This window comes from Urocitellus parryii, chromosome 2 (genome assembly GCF_045843805.1).
Source record: "Urocitellus parryii isolate mUroPar1 chromosome 2, mUroPar1.hap1, whole genome shotgun sequence".
Taxonomy (NCBI): Eukaryota; Metazoa; Chordata; class Mammalia; order Rodentia; family Sciuridae; genus Urocitellus; species Urocitellus parryii.
The window spans coordinates 134,401,436-134,424,189 of NC_135532.1; the positions used below are offsets into that span (position 1 = coordinate 134,401,436).

The 22,754-nt window shown below is 33.9% G+C and overlaps 1 protein-coding gene across 6 annotated transcripts in view; it reads left to right on the forward strand.

The window, feature by feature from the left end:
- Nlgn1 (neuroligin 1) overlaps positions 1–22,754 on the forward strand; it is a 649,761-nt gene that overhangs the window by 622,029 nt on the left and 4,978 nt on the right. For 3 of the 6 annotated variants that reach the window (XM_026382925.2, XM_026382931.2, XM_026382932.1), the window contains one exon: positions 21,534–21,719. In XM_026382925.2, coding sequence (XP_026238710.2) covers positions 21,534–21,719 — 186 coding nt within the window. Of the gene's footprint in view, positions 1–21,533; positions 21,747–22,754 lie in introns of all 6 variants that reach the window. The other 3 variants (XM_026382928.2, XM_026382927.2, XM_077794173.1) reach the window with 1 other exon arrangement.

The following is a 22,754-nucleotide window of genomic DNA, read 5'->3' on the forward strand; positions in this document are numbered from 1 at the left end:
AGGATGTGCTGGAGCCAAAGGAGCATCTACACAATCTATTTCTATTTTAATCTATACCCATCGTATGCAGCTGTTCTCTGTTAACAGATGTGCAGCCAGCAGTAGCTTAATCTCCCCAGATTCCATTTGGGAAGTAGAGATTAATAGCATTCATTTTTTTCAAAGTGGCATTTGAAGTCTCTGTGATTTTTAATTCAAAAGGCAACCACCACTATTATTCTTTAAACTAATTCTTCTAAAGACCTGCTATTTTTTAATATAGAAAACTTAAGTTTTCAATCTGGATTGGGGGAAGGGCAACATGAGAAATTCAACACTATACATTCCATCCTATCAATTTTAAAAATTGTTGAAAGAGCATATTGCCAATGACTGTTCAATATTAATAGGTAATGCTTAAAATATCTTGTTTTGTTTGCTCCTAATGAGTATCATTTGGGAAAATATTCTTGTTTTAGTAGTTGTTACTTAGAATTAAAAGTCATGAAGATAATAAACCAGGTGTATAATCACACAGAAACTGAACAGATGCAGGTAAAATTATCTCTACAAAAACTACAAAGTGCTGATGAAATTGCTTCCCAATTCTCCATATTACAAATCAACATTCTTGATATCAAGATATTTATATATGTTTCTATATAACTCTTGGTGTTTTCTAAAAGTAGATTTTCTAAGTGCTCTATTTTAACATATTGAATAATTCCTGTTTTGATTCAAATGTTCTGCTCAATTACTTTTCACATTCGAAAGACCTATACTCAGTTCAAAATGTCTCTTAGGTGATAATTTTACCTATTATGGAAGCTTAGAACTTCATATGGAACTTAACTGGCTTTATGTAGAGACTATCAAAGGTGACTCTCTAGTCTTGACATAATTGTGTACATTTTCAATTCAATTTGACATATATTTACCAAATTTCTATTGTATGGCAAGCCCTAGGAAAACACATTGCCTGATATTGTCCATCAAGTAATAATTTAGCATAATTTTGTTTATCAGATTATTTGGCTAGTCTCAAAACAAATACTCTGGGAACAAGAATGGTACTGTTGGTCTTGAATAATACTGTACCACTGCTGAAGCTAGAACAGGGAAGAAAGATCTAAAAGTAATAGAAATGGCAAGATTCCCACCATGCTCTCACTTTGCCTATGTCAAGTTTCATGAAATTGAAATCACTAATTTTCATCATACTGATTGTTCATTATATGATCTTATCTTTAAATCCAGCTCTTTTTCATTGCAATTCCATATTTATGCACACATGCAAGATTTTGTGGAAGAAATAGGCAAGGCTAATCTGCTTTAGCAAATGTTCACTGGGTGAACCTTGTTCCTTTTTTTTAAGTAATACATGATATAACTTTCCTACTTCCATTTTTAATAGGATAATTTTCTGGATCCTAGAGGAAACAAATTCACCAATAGATGCATAGTTAAATGGTTTGTAATGGAGAAAAATGGTTTGCAGAAGATGCAAAAAATCATATCTGATTTTTTTCTCTTACCTCAATCTCTCCAAATGCTTAATGTCTAATAGGGAAGAGAGTAACACACAGGGATACTTATTTTAAAAGATTACTCTTAATAAATATGTAATGTCAGCAACTCAGCAAACATTTGTTGAGCATTTGTTATTGTAAAGACATATTGTATAATAAAGAACTGTAAAGTTTGTGTGTTGGATTATAGTGTATGAGATTTGAACCAAAAATGGCCACTAATAAGGTGGCCACACTGATGACTGAATCAGCAGGACCCAGGGAGAATAGCTAGTCCATGGTAGGAAAGTAACTAGTAAATTGAACTATTCTACACTAACTGCCTATAGATACTTAACTTTGTTATTTTATGAGCTAGATAGGCAACAGAATTGGGAATTTTTCTGCATTTTATTGGTGCATTATAATTACACATAATAGTGGAATTATTTTTACATATTTATGCATACACATGATATTACAGTATGATTTGATTAATATCATTCCCCAGTATTTCCACCATTCCTCCCTTTTTCTGTCCCCCCAGTACCTTTCCTTTACTCTACTGATCTCCCTTCAGTTTTCATGAGATTACCACGACCCACTTTTCTTTTCCTTTTTCCTCTCTAGCTTCCTCACATGGGGGGAAAAAAAGTATGATTATTGACTTTCCAAGTTTGGCTTATCTTACTTAACATAACGTTCTCAGGTTTCATTTATTTTCCCTCAAATGATGTGATTTCATTATATTATGGTTGAGTGAAACTCCATTTCGCATATATACCACATTTCCTTAAACCATTCATCCATTGACTGATACTTAGGCTGTTTCCATAATTTGGTTACTATCAATTGTGCTTCTATAAACATGGGTATGTATGTATCATTATAGTGTGATGATTTTAATTCTGTAGGATGAATGCCAAAGAGTAGTATAGCTGGGTCCTATGGTGGTTCCATTTCTTCATACTGATTTCCATAGTGGTGGTACTAATTTACAATCCCACCAACAGTGTTAAAGTGTTCCTTTCTCCCCCATCCTCCCCAGCATTTATTATTGTTTGTGTTCTTGATGACTGCCATTCTAACTGGAGTGATATGAAATCAATGTAGCTATGATTTGCATTTCCTTAATTGCTAAAGACATGAAACATTTTTCATATTTTTGCTGGTCATTTGTGGTTCTTCCTTTGAGAAGTTTCTTTTTAGTTCATTTTCTCATTTATTAGTTGGGTTAACTGTTTTTGTCAGTAAGTTCTTTTAGGTCTATAAATATTCTGGGTATAATACTTCATCAGAAGAGTTGCTACCAAAAACTTTCTCTCATTCTGTAAGTTGTCTTTTCACATTCTTTTTTTTTTTTTATGGGTACTTGAGAATTGGATCCAGAGGTGCTTCACCAATGAAACACATTCGCAGATTTTTTTAGTTTTTTATTTTAAGACAGGGTCACACTAAGTTGCTTAAGGCCTTGCTAAGTTGCCAAGACTGGTTTTGAACTCACAATCCTCCTGTCTCAGCCTCTCAAGTCTCTGGGATTACAGGCATGTGTCATTGTACCCAGTGTCTCTCTTCGAATTCTTAATTGTTTGCTTTGCTGAACAGAAGCTTTTCAATTTGATGCCATATTATTAATGTTTGATATTTTTTCTTGAGCTTTAGGAATCCCCTTGAGGAAATCACGGCCTGTGCCTATATGTTAGCAGGCTGAACCTATATTTTCTTCTAGGACTTGCAAAAATTCTGGTCTAATTCCTAGGTAATTGATCCATTTTTAGTTGACTTTTCTGCAGGGTGAGAGATAAGGATCTACACTCATTCTTCTATATATCATTAACCAGTTTCACCAGTACCACTTGATAAAAAGTCTGTCTTCTCCAACATGTTTTCAGCACCTTTGTCAAGGATCACATGACTATATCTGTGAGTCTGTCTCTGTGTAGAACAGAATAATTCTTAAAAATGAATAACACAAGAAACTTCATAATTGAAACATTTACAAATGTGAAGGCTGATACCTCTTAAGCATTCTCTTTTTTTTTTAAAGAGAGAGAGAGAGAGAATTTTAATATTTATTTTTTTTTAGTTTTCGGTGGACACAACATCTTTGTTCGTATGTGGTGCTGAGGATCAAACCCAGGCCGTAAGCACGCCAGGCAAGCGCGCTACCGCTTAAGCCACATCCCCTGCCCCTTAACCATTCTCTTACAGTGACTCAATCATCCATTAGGGAAGAATGCATGTGCCTCTTAATAATATCTATACAATTTTTGAATCTTCATCATTTTTGTGGGCATTATTTGGAGGCCAACATCAAAGGTTATTCTCTAGCCTCAACAATATTGTGTCCACTTTCAGTTGAAGACACTGTACATGTATTAAATGACTGCCATGTGTCATGTCTTAATGATACACACACACACCTACAAACTATAATAATAGTCCTTTACATCAACAGGCTTACCACTCAGGGAGCTTCCTTTTAACATGGCTTCTCCATCCTTATCTGGTACGAGATCTATCAGGATGTCTCTGAGAGAAAAACCCATCTCTATTTTTTTTTTTTTTTTTGCTAAGATTCTATCCCGCAAAACCCTTATGGCGGACATTGTGAGTCTCTCTTATTCCTGCTCTCTTTCACAAGTCTACCTCTTATGCAGACTTCTCATCTAAATGATATCATCAGTGCAGCCAAGAAGTCTCTCCCATCTTTTCACTTTACTTACAGTTATCTATAGTCTCTCAGTAGTTGGCAGCTGTCAACTAGAGGACCTTGCATTCATCATTCACTAATCAAGCAGCCCAGCTCAGAGACGAGATAGACAGCCTAAGCCAACTGTCCATTATAGCTATCTCAGGAAGTCAGGAGCTGCCATCTCAGCTGGAAACCACCCTGGCTGTGCAAGATAGACATTTTCAGGCTTCACAAAGCAGGCTGCTGCTCTGCTTTGTCCAGATGTCTGACCTCATTGGAATAAGGACTGAGAGTATCTGCAGATCTGCCTGGAAAATTTGCAGATATATAATGTATGTTAATTACAGATTCTTGGGAAAAAAATAGTATTCTGTAAGACATGACTTTAGCCTCTGTCCATACTCAAGAAATAGGCAGTCTGGGCATGACTAATTAATTCATATTGGGTATGCTAGTGCTTGATGTGGATCATGGCACAATCAAATCAGCTTTGGAAACAGACTTCTGGTCTGCCTTCAGATTTGCCAGTGGAGCTAGATCACATAAGAGGACCTGTGGAGGGGACAACTGAGAGCCAAAATCTGTTCTTTCATTCTATAAATTCTTTTATTCTATAAATTTGTATAGGTAGCTTCCTGTGTGCTAGAGGCTGAAGGGGATGCAAAGATGAAGTTTTCCAGTCTCCTCCATCTCCTCCGCTGCTTACAGTCTAATAAGAAACAAAGTCATGCCCATGGATAATTGTTTGCAAAGAATACCCTCAATAAGTATGCATTATCTCCAATTCCATAAACATTTGTTGAGCATTTTCCATTGTTAAGACATGGTAAATAATGTTATAGGGACATATTATAAAGAAGCATAAAGAGTGTATGTTGGATGATACTGTGGGAGAATAACACCAAAACTGGGTACTATACTCCAATATACAATCTTCATATTATAGTTTTTTCTATTATTTCCATCTTGTCACCTTCTCAACCCCTGCTTCTCTGTGGATTCTCCAGGTCCAAGAGACTTGTAATGATAAAAAGTCTGAGATGATATCTGTAAGGATTCCTAAAGATGATGAAACAATTGGATTCATCGCTGCTTTTCTGCATCTCAATGATACAACCTTAGATTTTGAATCAAATGATGTCCACACTAACTTATACCTCCTAGAAATACCTATTATAGGGTATACATCTCTCTACCTTTTTTATTCTGCTGCTGCTTCATTTATTGTTTAGCAAGAAGCTGAGAACTGCATTTATGCCTTTATTTTCATCATAGAATGATAGCTCTCACTCACATGTTGAATTAGAAACATGGTGCATTGTATAATGTCTGTCACATGCTGTCAATGAATTTTCTTTTGAACTGAATATGTTCTGAATATAATTAAGACTTTTCCCACCCTCTTAGAACTCTATAGTGCTTCAGAGAAGAGATGAAGAATAGAGTGTTCAGGGCAAAGATCCAATGACACTGTCTCTAAGTTGCATGACCAGGGACCATGGCCCTTTCTTGAAATAAGACTAGGCAGTTCTGTCCCCGGGAGCTCTAAGTGACAGCTGGCTTTCTTTGAGATGAGTACTCATATCAACTGAAGCTACTTCCTATCCCCTTTAAAATTAATGTAGAATTGAATGAGTCCTTTATCCACTTACCCACTTTATGAAAAGTGAGTCCTATTCCACTTAAATGAAGACTCAAGAAACCACAAGTCATTAGCCTGAAAATACTTTTGATGAAAGACAAATTTTCTATTGAGTTATGTTTAAAACTAGGGGAGTTTTCTTTCACTCCCTTTTTTTACTTAGTTATTTTTCTCTTCTCTGATTGTGCCTTTGTATTGAAAGAAGGAGGCTGCTGTGTTTCATTGTCACAAATGGGTCACGCATTTGTTCCAGCGTGTGACCTCTGGAAAGGAGAAGATTATATTATCAAGGAATAGAAGGTTGGAGGCTGGAAGATTTGTTAAGGGAGAAAAACCTTAAGTGTTCAGAAGAGACAGAAGAGATGAGCTTAGAAGCATAGGAAAAGTCACCCTTTAGGTTGTCATAGTGGAGGAATATTTTGTTGCTAAAAAAGATCATACAAAAAGTCATATTCGTTATTAAAATATGAAAATTTTCAGGACAAAGCCCTTTGGTCTCACCCTGTGACTAATTCACTAGCTGACCTCAAACTCTTATCTACTAATCAAGCTATTATATAGGTTCAAGGAAACATGGTGTGCAAAATACTTAGCCCAGTGCCTAGCACAGAATAAGTTTCTTAGTATATCACACAGGACAAATCATCATTATTATTAATTGCTATAAAACAGCAGGCATTAATAAAATTATATAAGTCATCTATATTTTGTGTTCTTTATATGTATATGTTGCTGAACTATAAGGAAATGTTCAGATGAAAGCTTCATTAGGTGATTTGACATCCTCATGTCTACTCACAACAAACTTGACAGCCACGATGCCACTAGGTAATGTGATTTTATGGGACCTCCGTGTGAAACATGACTGTGTGTGCATTAAATTTGGTTTTTGTCTGAATTCTATATATTTGATTTGAGTTAAGGAGTGGTTTTCAGGGGGGGTGGTTAAAAAGAGTTATAAAGGAAAAAAAATATATCATTTAAGGAGTGTGAATCTGATGTAGAGAAAATTTAAAATGGCAAAGGAAACAAAGCAGAAGGATACTGGCATCACTGGATGCCTAGAGATAGACTCTGAGGTCTGGAAAAGAAAGAAACAAAAAACCTGCCTGAATCAAAGAAGCAGAGGATGAAAGAGGGAGAGAGGTTACTTTAGTGAAGCAGACTTGGAGCTGGGCCTTGGAGCCAAGTTTGAGAAGTTAACATTCTCTACTTCTGATCATTAATAATTCAAGAAGAACTATGGCCCAGCTCAGGAGAACCAGCAGCTGTGACCTAGGATATATAGGTAATCAAATATTGATTACCCTTTCTACCCTTCGAGCCTTCCTTATTCCTCAGAGTAAGGTTTCTCTGGGCAGAATCTGACATGACATGCTGTTTTTAATAAGAAAGGTTGTGTTTTTTTTGTTTGTTTGTTTTTTTTTTTTGTTTTTTTTTTTTTTTTAGTAATATATCACCATACTTACTACTTACTCAGCCTAACAGAAAATAAAGGTTTGCTCTGATGGTAACGTTTGTTCCTATACCTGGTACTGACCAACTTTTATCATGTGCTTTGGTAGTATCCATCTTGAATCACAGCAATACCAATCTGCTGAAATTTTTTTTTAAAAGTGTATAAATATAGGAAACTGCCACATTTATAAACCCTAAAAATATTCACAAAAATGGTTGATGAGAAATGAAAACTTTACAAATCCTGATTATTCAATATTGGACTGGTTTGCAATTTATACTATATCATGAATAGTTTTTCTTTGTAAGAAACGGTGGGTTGGCATTCCTCCAACATCTTAGGGGGGGGGGGGAAATACCAACTAAGCCTATTTACATACAAATCTAAATCTTAGCACTTGGCCAGGGTTTGTAGTGACCATCTCAGTGAACTACACTAATGCATAAGGCTACTTTATGCAATTTAAAAAGACACCTGCTGTAGGCCACCTTCCTCATGCCTGACACTCTCCTCAACCATGGGCTACCCTAGGACAGCTTTGCAAATTTTGTCAATTGTGATATGCCAGTAGGCGTTTTTCCTTAGGAAAAAACAATTAGGGTACTGCATGATATTTCTTTTGACACAGACAACAGGTGAAAAAACCTAAAAAGGACATTATTTTCTGTAGAATTGGTAACATGGCCTTTGTTATAATTAGCGTTATCCAAATAAACAGCAAATTAAACTGCTGCACTTGGCTCTGATCAACAAATATCCATCTACATTATTTATTTATACATTTATATAAGTGTTGGAACATAGTTAGTTCCCTACAATGCAGACAAAAAAAAAAAATTGGATTAGTTTTCCCGAAGAGTAGGAAAGTATTTGCCTTAAGTATCCTGCCAGAGGAAACTGCCAGATGTGTTCCATCTTCTCCTAGCACAGAAGAAAAGGAAACTGGCTTAAGCTGCATAGATATTTCAGCTCTGGAAAGAATTTCCTAGCTGAGAGAATCATAAAATTAGTTTATAAAGGAATTTTTCTCAAGGTAAATAGAACCTTAAAGGCAAGATTAAGGATTTTATTGGCCCACATTTTCAAAACCAGTATTTTGTTTCCTTTAGAAATATAAGAATAATTTTTAGATAAGATCAGCATTTTAAAGTGTAAGAAAAACTAATGAAGGTGTATAGAATAGGCCGTGTACATTAATTTCTAGTTGTGACTTTTACTCAGAGAAAAATACGTCTGTTTTTCCAGAAAAGTTAAAGGTGGATAAAAAGTGGCTGCAGGCAAGGTTAACAGAGCAGATAGTTTCAAATAAACTTTGGCTAGCCTGTTCCTGTAAGAAAACACCATTACATACAAACAGTTAATTAGTAAAGCAAACATGATACTGAACATACACAGGGCAGTGAGTTGTTTGAGTAATGAAATCCAAAACCTATTTCTTTCCCTTTCTAAGAACTGGGCTAAAAGAAAACTGGGATCCTAACCAGCTGTGTGACATCAGGTATATTGTATTCCTTCTCTGATCCTCTCTGTTTTCTCCAGTTGTAAAGTCACATATCACACTGGGTACTTAAGTCCTTCAAGCCCTAATATTTTTTGTAGGAATTCCTTTCATTCTTTAAGACATCAGTGTTCTCAAGTTTTAGCATACATAGAAATCACCTGGGAATTTATTAACAATGCAAATTCCAGCCCAGGGATTCTGGGATTTGTCTAGAAACTTTGATTCCTTAGATAAGGTCCAAAAAAACTTTTTCACACACTCTTTCCACGATGAGATTGCAGGATGGCTAAGGAATATAAGTTGAAGAAAAACTGGAATAAAACCAAACTTCCTAGAGAACAGCAGACATGTCTTAATTAGATTTTGTTTATCACTAACTGGCAAAAAGTAGGTATGTAACGAATGTTGACATAATGAACCATGTGTTATTAAGATATTCTTTCAAATTCATTATATTAATTGATATTCATTATTATCGATTCTCTCAGGGAAAGAAGGGATATTTCTAATAGAAGGAAAATAGGTTTCTAAGTAGATAGAAAATGATATGGAAGTGCTTTTTAACATTCACAAATTAAAAATCCTATCTTCTCTTCAACATAGCTCCCCTGCAATCCTCAGTGTAAGAGGAAAAAAAAAATGAAATGAATTCTGCACTTGTACTTTTTTTTTTTGATAAGTGGCATAATAACGGAATGCTCTTTTTATTCTGCAAAAAAGACCAACTCTTTACATTAAAGTGCCAGAAAATCAAACTGTCACTTCAACCCACAGCAGCTGTCTCTTGCACCACCTCTGCCAAATGTCACCCTTCTTCTCTGGGGTTTGATTCTGCTATTGGATCTGGGGGAGTATGCCTCGCTGCACAGCTTGTAACATCAGTCTCTGTGCCTTCAAGTCTCAGATTCCTTCTCATTTCACCTCATGTATATTAATACAGAGATTAGTTTCACTTTTTTCTTGAATAGCTAATCACTTGGCAGCCAACATCCAACTGTGGCATTACAGGTCAAATCAGCTGAAAAGGACAGTGACTTCAAGCTGGAAAATATAATGCTTAGTGAAAACTGCACCCGGGACAGGACCTCAGACTTGTCACCCAGACATGAAAGATTTATTTTCAATTACAAATCTGAACTTAATGTGAGGGCACCCTGGGGGAGATTCAGATCACTGCTTCTTCTAAATTGACCTTCTACTTGTTTCAATATTTCCTTCGCTATTGAATAGCATTCCATGACCCTCTGAGCTGAAGATCCATAATAGCTACAGTAGGAATTGCAGGGCTAGGAAAACTTCTGAAAAATTTCTCTAACTGAAGGCCAAATCACATGAATAATTTTCTCCTTGTGAGCCTTCATTGGTTAACACAGCAATAGATTCTGTGCTTCAGCCAAGGCTTCCAATGGGTTGCAGGAGCCAATATCACCGTGTTACTTAAACTTGAGTAGAATCCAAAATTTATCCAAGTTTTCAATATTAGGTAGATTAATTGTTTAGAGTTAATTCAGAGCTGTCATCTATCCCTTCAGCACTAGTAAATGAGAGTCCCTGAGGCTAGTTGCTGGTGCTATTAACATTGGCCTCTAGAATTAGTGGTTTGCCTCAGGATATTTTGGGTCCCACTTCCGGTGCCTTTATGTCTGCTAAGCAGCTGCCCTAAATGCATCACATATGGCCCAAATAGAGGGTTCATAAGCTTGTCTTTTAAGAAATACTAACTGAAATTTCTTAGGAAATGTTATTTTTAAAATTTATTTGTCATTTAAATTTTGGGGAAGTGAAAACTTGAATTGGCGTTTAACTTTTATCACATCTGATTATGGGAAGTAGTTTAATATAATTTTGTTTGCATTTTAATTTTTACTATTCTAATATGACAATCTCTCTCTTTCTATATGAGTTTTCATATTATTTATAGTAGAATTTCTCACAATGTTCTTGGTTTTCACCTTTGCAACTAACTATATGATATGGACAATTGTATTAGATGAAAATAAACATCTCACCTTTATTCAATTTACCTTGTAGATATTTAGTTTTACCTTAGTGATTATGTCTATATAACACCAGGAATCGTGTTATATTTTTCTGATATTTGTAAATACAGGATAGTCGAAGTATATACATATTTAGGCTATGCATAAAATGAAATTATTAATTAATTATCTCTTGTTATACATGTTTTTAATTTTTTTCTGGAATCCAAAGTGCTTCAAAATGGTCACCTTTAACTCCACAAGCACTTACTGTACACTGACTATATGTGTATCACTGTGCTAATCTGGGGTTAGGGTTAAAAAAAAAGTCGCAATTCAGTCCCTACACAAAAGACTCTCCAGTCTAAAGTAGATGTTTAAAGGGTGGAATAACTGCATTTCAAGTCCTCCTAACAATAACACTTAAAATGAACCTTAGGAACTGAGTAGAAGTTGAACCTTTAGTCAGCCAAGAAATTAGAGGACTCTGCAGAGAAGACTGCAAAAGAGAGCGAGGAAGTGGTGGAATCCATCAGGCTACTTTTTCTTGCAAAGACTTTTAAGGGGCTCTCTGTGGTCAAACAGGGGACAGTTTAAGAATCAGAATGCAGAATGACAATAAAAATTATAACTTCTAGAGTAAAATACAAATGTATGAGTCCATAGTCATACAAATGAATGAATGAGTGGGTGAACACAAATTGGGGAAAGGAGAAAATTAATATCTGTTTCAGATAATAACCATCAATAGACATTAAAACAGGTGTGTGAAAGTGATGGAAATCAGGATGTTCACATAAACTCCATATATCTGTCTACTTTATACTTACTTATCCCCTGCAAAGGGAAAAAAATATAATTTTATAATGGAGAAACCTGACAAATTACCACCCTAACCAAATGGTCAATGGAGACATCAACATTATGTTCCTCATGTTCTGATTGATTGAGATAACACAACATTATTTCTCCAGCCATTTACCAAGAATTTTATAATTTGAATGTAATTATGAAGAAATATCAAACACTAATTAAGGGACAGCCTATGCAATAGCTAACTTGTATTTCTTAAGAAAGTGTCAAAATCAAGAAATGAATACAGACCAGCAAACGTAAAAGTTAATGAATACAAATAGAAAACTAAATTTATTATGTGATTTCAAATTTGATGTAAGAGAGAAAGAGAAGGAAAGAAAGTAAGGAGGGAAGGATAGAAGAAAGGAAAAAAACAAAGGAAAAAAGAAAGTAGGATAATAAAATGTTATTAGTGGGAGATCCAGTTGAAGTATATATATGGTAGTTCTTTGTACTATTTTTGAAATATTTCTGTCATATTGAAAGTACTCAAAAATAAAAAGCTTTAAAGTCACAAAGTCAGATTAGCTTTTAATAGAGAAGGATGGAATAAAAGCAGCATTTTATGAATACCAGGTTTTACATGTTAAACCTTAGGGTAACTTTTATCATCTCAAAAATTCCTCAGATGTTACAAATAAATGCATAAAATCACTAGTCATTACTCAGAACTTATCTCCTATGCTTCCTTTTTTACTTTTTGTGTCTTTGTCAAGAGCCAGCTCCTGTGAGATTGAAGAACACAGCACCCTTCCTACCCACTTAGGCCCCAGCTAAGTGCAATTGACTATCGCTGCCCATTTTAGCCTATTTTATAATGGTCAGATTGCTCAAATTCTCTCTCTCTCTCTCTCTCTCTCTCTCTCTCTCTCTCTCTCTCTCTTTCTCTTACAACCCAAAAAAATGTGTTATGAACAAGTGTTAGTAATTTTGTTAGCTATTTTTAACATAATGATTTATCAGCAAATGAAGACATGAAGCTTTATACTTCACCATCATCAGAGTATCTTGGCTTGCAAAATTGTTATCTTTGCAATACATGCCAATTCATCGTTTGATTTGAATTCTAAGGAGCTACCCACAGTGAATACAAATATGTTTCCTACTCTAAATAGGATAGCTAAAATTTGTTTACATTATAACCAATACCCTTACTACCTAAGGAGCAACCTATGTGTTTTAAAATGCCTTCCTTGCTATTCCCTGCACAACAATTTTAAAACCTCCACGATAAATTTAACTCTGTTGTCTAGGTTACAAGTGTTTAACTTTGTAAACCTTTAAAATTGTATTTTCTTTTTCTTCTTTTGAATTTTATATTTATTATCAATAAGAATAGTTTATTTTATTTAAAAGAAATAAGGGGTCATGAGTAAAATATTAGTTGATTAGAGCCCAAGTATTCCTTTCATATATATATTAAACTCTCTTGCATGCAATAATCATCATCTCTTTTAATAATGATGATTCTGTAGGGCAGGTACTATTATTAATATTTTTATTAGGAAATCAAGGCTCAGAGGGACTGACCAACTTGCTCTTACCCACTCAAGTTGTCCTAAACTATACTTTTCACAATTCTGACTAGTGGGGAAATTTAAAATATCTGTCACCCTCTATGTACTTAGGCCAAAATTCTGAGGTAGCCAACAGGTCCCTGTGTCTGTCCTCTTCTTAGACAGTCCCCACCCAAGTCTGTGCTGTTTTTCTCCCTTTAGGACAGTTACCACCCATTTTTTGCCTTACAGTTCTTTCCCCTAAGAACTAGCTACAGAGACAGTTGTTTCCTAAATTCCTACTTTACTGTTGCCAACAAAGAAAGACATAGAGTCATCTTTCATTTGTAGTGTGTAAACATTTATCTCCATGTGGTGACAAAGAATCATATTAATGGTTTCCTTCACTCAGCAAACACACATAAAATGGCCATTTGGGGGCAAGTTTAATGAGTAAAGTTATTAATCCAGAAAAAAAATAGAGAATATAAAAATTATAAATGCACATTACAGCCACACACACATATTAAAATGGGAACAAAAAGTAAACATTAGACAGAGATTTACAAAATTCACATTGTCCTTATTGTTTCTGAAGCCACAAAGCACAATTCTTTGGTACCTAATTCCTGAAGACCATTCTTTCATGGTAGCCACTGTGTCCCTCAATGACATGCTTTGAAGTAAATTCTGCATTTAAATCCCTGAACACATCCTTATATAATCAAAACAGTCTGAAATAAACAATTTATTTTTACTTGATAGCCCTTTTAGAATATAAATTTTCATTTCACTTCTTTGCCAGCCAAATAGTTCAAAATACACAGGAATTTCACCAGATTTTGTACTGGGGTTGTTATTCAGGTTCAAATAGACAGGAAGAGTATTATAGTCTAGCTCAGTAAATGTTGGATGAGCTTCTGTTGGCATATAGACCAAGAGTATGAACACTGACAACCTTAAATTGTGGTTGAGAATAGGGGCAATAGTGGTGTGAACTGGAGTTATGGGTTATTTTTGCCCCCAGTATCTTGTGCCATTTTTGAAAGGAAAATAAGGTACATGATTAAGAGCTAAGTAAATCATGATTTTTTTTCTCTATGTCATCATCTGTATTCAAAAGAAATCTGGTTGAAATCAATTTTCAATCTTTTTGGATGAAGGAGTCACAAAATGTTGATTGAGATAGATCAAACTGACTTGCTTATCTTGAAAAGGGTGACACTTGGGAATTTGTGAACTGAAAATAACAACAAAAATCCACAGGTGTTTTCTGTCCTTACATCTGTTAGCAGTTCCTCTCTTTTTCCCCAGCATATGCCTCCATGTCCAGCTGTCAGTAATCAGAAGCCTTGGCCAGTAACTCAGTTTGTTCTTCCCAAAGATGAGTCATTAGAGAGCAAATTATCTCTCACAAAAAAATAATGAAGAAATAAAGTCAACAAAATACTGAATTTTGGAAATACCTCATGTTATAAGATAATGCAATCAGTCCTATTTCCAAACGAGTTTCTTTCCCCAACAGATTCATACGAAAAGGAAATTATTTTAATTTTGTCTTTCATTGCTTTCTAAGAAAAATTTAGATACTAGCTTTCAAGGGAACACAATAAGCAGGAAGCAAGTTGTAGATGATGGGTAATTAGGTAGTACCATGGGTGTTTTTGTTTTCTGAAAGGACCCCTACTTTTCTCATTGGGGGAATTTGATTTTTATAGTTACAAATTAAATTTATCATCATAACCCTTTTAAATATAGACTAATTCACTAAGTACTAAGTTCATTATTATTAATTATTTTACATTGTTTTACAAAAGGTCTCTAATACTTTTTAATCTTACACCATTTAACTATACCCATTAATACTAAATTACCCTTCCATTTCCTTTGTCATTAGTCATCACCCTTGTACTTTTTGTTGCTATGATTTTGACCACTTTAGATATTTTATATCAGTGGAATTAAATAATATCCACCCTTTGATGACCAGCTTATTTCACTTAGCATAATATCTCTGAGTTTTATCCACATTGTACCATGTGACAAGATTTCCTTAAGGCTGCATGATATCCTATCATATGCATATTTTCTTTTTTTTTAAGAGAGAGAGAGAGAGAGAGAGAGAGAGAGAGAGAGAGAGAGAGAGAGATACAGCTGGAGAGAGAGAGAGAGAATTTTTAATATTTATTTTTTAGTTTTTGGCAGACACAACAACATCATTGTTTGTATGTGGTGCTGAGGATCGAACCCGGGCCACATGCATGCCAGTCCCATATGCACATTTTCATTATCTGCATTTTCTTTATCAGTTTATATCTGTGGACATTGGGTCATTTCTACCTCTTGGTTATTGTGAATAGCACAGTGACCATCATGGGTTTGCGACATGATCCTGCTTTGAGTTCTTCTGAATATATATCCTGAGGCCATTGCTAGAGCATATGGTAATTCCATTTTTAAATTTTTTGAGGAAAGTCTATACTCTTTTCTATAATAGATATGCTGTTTTACATTTCTACCAACATAAGATTCCAAATGTTCTGCATCCTTGCCAAAAGCTTATTGTCTTGTGCTCATTTGGTTATGACCATCTTGATGAGTGTGTGGTGCTATCTCACAGTGGTTTTGATGTACTTTTTTTAAATATTAGTGATGTTGAACATCTTTTCATGTACTTATTGACTATTTCAATATCTTCTTTGGAGAAATCTTTACTGCAGGTACATGTATGAAGGCATGAATGATGTGATTCCACTTTGTGTACAACCAGAGAAATGAAAAATTGTGCTCCATTTGTGTACTGTGAATTGAAATCCATCCTGCTGTCATGTATAACAAATTAGAAGACATAAATTAACTAAAAAAAGTCTATTTAATTTTTAGTATGTTTTTAAATTTGTTTATAGAATCTTCTCTTTTTATTTATTTAGTTATAAAAGTTCCTTATATATTCTGGATATTAATACCTTATCAGTTATGTGACTTAACAGTTTTTTCCCTTCATTCCATGGATTGATTTTTTAGTCTTTTGATTCTTTCCTTTGATATGCAGAAGTTTTTAAGTTTGGTGGAGTCCAATCTGCTTATTTTTTTATTTTGTTGCCTGAGCATTGGTATAAATCCCCCCAAAATCATCACCAAATTCAATAACCTGAAGTCGTCTCTGAATTATTCTAAAAGTTTAGTCATTTCAGGTCTCACATTTAGGCCTTTAATCCATTTTGGGTTGTTTTTTATATATAATGGAAAGTAAGGGTCCAAACTCATTCTTTTACATGTACATATCCATTTTTTTTCCTCAAATCATATGTCAGTGAGATTACTTTTCCCTATGGTGGAGTCTTGGCACTATTGTTGGCACCATTTAGCCATATATGCCCAGGTTGGTGAATTTTAAAACACCATGTTTTGAACAATATTGCCTCAAAGAGAAATAAATTTAAATTATTTAATCATGACTTCTCATGAAGATTTTCATAGAGCTCCATCCCTCTACTAAAATAGAATATTTTTTCAAAAGTGAGTGTGGTGAGAATAAAAGATAGACTTGTTTGTTGGCATTCTTGAGGTCAAATGACTAATTAGAAAGATTTCATGGGTTTTGAAAGAAAAGACAGGGGTATATGGTTTAAAACAAGAAATAGACAAGAGTGCAGGGGAACTGATTAGACATGGCAACTGAGCAGATATCGAGAGTTAGAACATGGGATTTCCAGTTGGATTTTTAATTGGAATCACTTGAGAATTTAATTCTACAGTTTAAAATCCAGTTATATTTACAAGGGAAAATCTATACTTAGTTCTTTTTTCAATTCATATACCCAGGCCCCTGGAAGTATGCCTCACTGTCATTCAAAGAGTCATGTCTGCAAGGCTGATTCCTTAATGGTCTCTGTTTGAAGGTCTTATCATTTTGATTCAGAGTCAATCACATCATCTATAACCAGGCAACAGCATGAATAAACACTAACAATTTCCTTCTACTTTTTTATAGTCTGATACACAATACAGACTCTAAGGTTATTATATAATATTTAATATTTCCAGAAATGAACCATATACAATAGATATTTGAAGATGGTCCCCACCCCACACCCCAAAAAAGCAAAACACACATCTATAGTATAGAATCTCTGACATTCTACATGTTGTCTAAAATGTAAGCAGTGGTCTGGGGTGGTGGCTCAGTGGTAAAGCGCTTGCCTAGCATGTGTGAGATACTGGGTTTGATTCTCAGTACTACATATAAAAATAAATAAAATAAAGGTCCATTGACAACTAAAAGAATATTAAAAAAATAATTTGAAGTGTAAGTGGTCTGTTTTTCCTGGTCCAAGGTTCCTCCTGAGGTACTTTTTGTCATTGTTTTTTTAGTAAGACTCACCCAATTTTTCTGTTTTAACATTTGGAATAGATTGTACATTGTTGTGTTGATAGAAACCTAAGTACTGATTGGGTCAATGAATAAGCTTCAAGGCTACTGCCTGACAACCAAACTTAGCTTCTCCCCTATTCCTTAGGACCTGCTTACCAGTGACTCATGTGAGTTCAGTATATATCAGTAGGCCAAGCCAATATCTCTGTCACAATAATTTTCTGCTTTTATTTATTTTTCCCTTGCCCAATTTATTTTAGGCCTGATCTGAGTTTTCCATTCCAAAGACCTGTGGAGCTATGTTCAATTTTCTGGTTTCTCCTTAACTATGGAAAAGCAATCATAGTTGCCAGATCAGGTAAACTATGATTTAAAACTCAGCTTTCTCAGTAGATTTACTCAGATCAGTGGAATTAGTTGTTCCATGTAGGAACAACAATTGGAAGTGTTTTTCAATAGAACTAATTTTTAGGCAGGAAGTATGATATTAAATAAATTTTATTTGAACAAATAGTTGAATAATGACTGTAGTGGATTCATGAAATAGTGAAGTAGTTCTCAGTATAATGGCAATAATGAATTTTGGGGTTAGCCATCAATTTTAAAGTACTAATGTTTTAAAATATTTTGTAGTCGAGAGTCAAGTAAACTAAATAGTTGATTTTCCCTGGAACATTCTGCTGCTTCTTCCTGAAAAAGGAAAAGCCAATTTTTTTTTGTAGTCACTATTATTCTGTCTTATGAAAATAATAATATGCCATATTATTATGAATGTGTAACAAAATTAATCACACAGTCTAGAAGCTTACAAAGGAAGGCCGGATAAAGTTTGTAACTTTCTGTTATGACTGGTTTAAATGACATTAAGGAAAAATCTTTCTTCTCCAAATGATAATGAAGGTAAATGGCACTTTCAGGTTTTACAAAATTGGGTTCCTCATGGTTGGACTGTAGTTGAATAATTCAGTATAAATTTCCAAATAGAGTGATCTGAAATTATTCTGCTGTTAAGAATGTAGCAACTAAGTCAATTAAAAATTGGATGAATACTTCACTGGATAGCAAGATATAAATAATGTACATCTCTTGGGTAATTAGCAAACTGTGTCTCCTTTGAGGCAGTAACTTATTTAACTTTCCTCATATCATGGGCCTAGCTAAGCCATAGGATGTTATTTGAATGCAGCATAAGAATCAAGGAATTCATGGAAGCATGTATGGCTCTTCCAGGTCTGAAGAGATGATCTGATTGGTTGACTGGACTTAATAATGACAGTAACTATTATTTCTCCATAATATAAAACCTAAAGTTGTTCTCTATATTCACTATAATGATCATTTGGCTTCATATAGACTAGATAGATGACAGATGAATGAATAGGTAGAAGGATACTTCTTCATACCTATGAAATAGAATTAAGAGTGAGAGTAATTCAGTATTGAAGATCAAAAATGGAGCTTTAGGAGTAATCCTGGACATTTCTAAGACCTAACTAAGACATAACTTTTACCAGAGGACTTCATCAACTTCCATACTTTAATTTAATAGTATAATTTGGGAATCAAATTGGTGTGTTTAAAACTTTTCCTGGAAGATGTTACAACATTCTTTTAATTAAAGTTTTTCTTCAGAGACTTGATATATTTTTAAACTATTGTTATGTAAATATAAAATTAGTTGGCCAATCCACCTGAGTGGTGAAAATGGTACAACCAAAAGTAAAATTATTGGGGGGGGGCCACATACAGTTACTTAATAGTTAAGGTAGAATTTACTGTGCTTCTCTACATGCTATACATTGAATAATGGTTATTTTGTTGTAAGTTTTTTTGTATGGATGTAAAGACTCCTTTGAAAATAAATAATGTTATTCAATATTATTTCAAGAGGAATTAAATTCAAATCCTCATTTTATGCTTGTGTGGCTTAAGCTATACTCAGGAATCAAATTTTAACTGAATGTTGTGATACAGAATTTATAGGTAATAAACTACCTAGAGTACTGTCTTGTTCTCTTCTCTCTCTCTCTCTCTCTCTCTCTCTCTCTCTATATATATATATATATATATATATATATATATATATCCATCCATCCTTTATTCTTTCAGAATCCTTTTAACTAATTATTAGTAATCTTTCTATAATATTGTTTTCCAGGTTTACGCCATCAGTCTATCTTTATAGATTAAAACATTCATAACTGAATTCTTTAGGAATGAAATGATTTTTGTCTTATACCAAAGTTCATGTAATAGCTAGGAAAGATAAAGGAATCCCCTGCTATGCTTTAGTTCTGAATTTCATTATGCCATAATTGAGTATTTGACAATGCTTCAATGTAAGAAGAAACCATGAAAATTTCCTTAAATTATTATGCAAATTAAATTACAGGTAATGGGCATGAGTAGGAAGAAATGTTTATTCAAAATATATTTGGAAAATGTTATCCTCAAACTTAACAATAATTAATATTTCCTGGACCACACACACATATGTGCACATGTGCTCATAGAGTGAACTAGAGACAGAATTTATGTTTTTTACATTTTTTTGATCTTGTAGGAAAAGGACTAACCACTTTCAATTCTTTACCCTTATTAAAGTTATTCGGGAGGACTGATCTTTCCCCCCCCCCCGACAATAATCCTAAAGAATTTCTCATCCACACATTCATTTTGGTTATGAATTTACTTATTCAACTGATAGGTACTAATGTCATAGTCTGACTTTCAGAAATACAGTTGATTGCATCACTTATTTTATAAAATGAAGTATATTTTAGATTAAAAACCATTAGTTTTTATTTAAACATTGAATCAATGTGTAGTTTCTACTGTATTTACAATATCAGACAGAAGTAATTTTCAATTAGTTCTATGAACTTGTTGAGATTTGAAATTATATTCCAGAGTACTATTAATCAATTTACATGTAATATGACCCTATATATTTTCTATATGATATGAATAATCCATAAAATGTAATATTTTATGAACCACATTCTACTTTTCTGATTTATAAAATTGCAGTATTATGATAGAGAACAAATGTATGTTTTACAAGTTGTAATACATTACCAAAAATTCATTTTGCAGAAAACAAATGAATATGGCTAAAGTGGTACTAAAGTAATATCTTTGACTCCTCCCTCCACAATCTCCCAAATCACTCAGCTCTTAACTGCCACAATTTTTTGTGTTCATTTCCTTTCTCAATCTCTATCACCCTTGTCAGTTCAGATCTGTTTAATCTTTCCCCAATCTTTTTTCTTTGTATTCTTCAACCTGTGTTCCTCCTCATTATCATATTAACTTTAAACTAGAGCTTTGAACAACCCAGAAATGATCTGAATCTGAACTTTTCAAAAACTTTAGTTATTTATACTGTTAACTAATTGAGCAACAATCCTCAGTTTGGTGTTTAAGGTATTCCAAAATATGGTCTCAAATTATCTCTAGCACAATGATTCTTTCTTAATCATGGGCCAAAATTGATTTAAAACATGTTCAAATGGATGCATGCAAAGAATTGTATATAATTTAACAGAATTTCTAAAACTTCTCCCACAAGGCTTGGAAAATGTCTTTTCTCTACAGCCATACTTACTTTCTGCTACACATATTTTAAATTCTGTCCCAGAGAAACCATAAGCAACTTGAGGACTGATATGGTGTTTCATGCAGTTAATTTTTGCGTATTCTCATAGTACTTCCCAAATGTCTCCATCAGACAACTTGACCTTTGGAATGTTTCCATTGTGTTCTTCTGGAAATGCTTTTATTTCCTTTATCTAACCTGTTGACCTGTTACCTGCATAACTTGGGAAGCCTTTGAGGAAGATAAACATCATGTTTCAGGTTTTCATTACTACTATTCTTCCTAAGATAAATCATTTTTTCTGGTGGGAAATAATTTTTACTAAAAACCTTGGTTTATGCTCACATTGATTGATGAAGGCTTCATTTGCATTTAAATGTGATGTCTGTTGAGTTAATGTCAACTAAACAAGTGTTCTAAGGTGTTTTTCCATTTCTATTTTCCAGGTTTCTTGAGTACAGGGGATCAGGCCGCAAAAGGAAACTATGGACTTCTTGATCTCATACAGGCTTTAAGATGGACTAGTGAGAACATTGGATTCTTTGGTGGTGACCCCTTGAGAATCACTGTTTTTGGATCAGGCGCTGGGGGTTCATGTGTCAATCTGCTGACTTTATCCCATTATTCTGAAGGTAACCGTTGGAGCAATTCAACCAAAGGTATTATGCAGGTTGCAAATTTTGACAATTTTGGTGTCTGCATGCCACCACCATCAGTAATATGTGATACTTTGTATATACTTCTCTGTTCAAACTGAATGTGAGGTTGAATTCAATAACTGTTTAAAACTATGTTTCTTCAGCTTTCTATGCATGTTTAAATTTTTGTCAAACTCTTCTTTGTCTCTTGTGGAGCTTGGTAAGGATGCCCTTTCAAGCACACTTCAGATTAGCTAGTATTGTAGTTATTTTCTTTTCTTCAAAGGATGATTTGGGGGAAAATCAGGCAAAGACATTAGCAGTTTTGTCCTCTTTGTTTATTCAGTAATCAAAATCAAATAAGATTTTTTTTTTATTTAGCACAGGGATTGTATATAATATATTTTCAAGACAATAGACATTTTAAGCCCTTTAGTAGTTTGAAACTAATGGAGCAGTCATAAACTAGTTTGTCTGGAATCATTAGATTTCACTTGTTGTCTGAGAAAAGAATGGATATTTGATTATTTTGCATGCATGATCCAAAATTGTCAAAGCATCAAGGTCACTAGTTGAGTTTTTGGTTAAAAAATAAAATATATTTGATTTTGTGACTTTTTCTATTTTCAACTCCAAAAGTGTTTTTCCCCTAAAGATTGGCAAAGCAGCATGGAGCACTAAAGCTGCTTAAAACTATGAAATATTTTTGTTTACATTTTAGCTTTGACATCCTTTTTCCAAAGTGCCTGTTCAAGGCTCTTCATGTTGTTCTTTATGGGCTCCATTTTACCATGTGATAAGGAACCCATTCTACCTACATAATTAATTTAAAACTTGAAAGACCAATAAAGAACAGAAAAGATTTGTTGAAGAAGTCTGGAAAGTAAATATTTTTCTCCATTATTTATGTATAATAGGAAAATAGAAAATATGCATCAACACAGCCCATTTTTTATTTTATGTTTCTTAATTCTCATTTTATATATATGGAAAACCTAAGTATATATTATCAAGCAAAATTTATGAAGC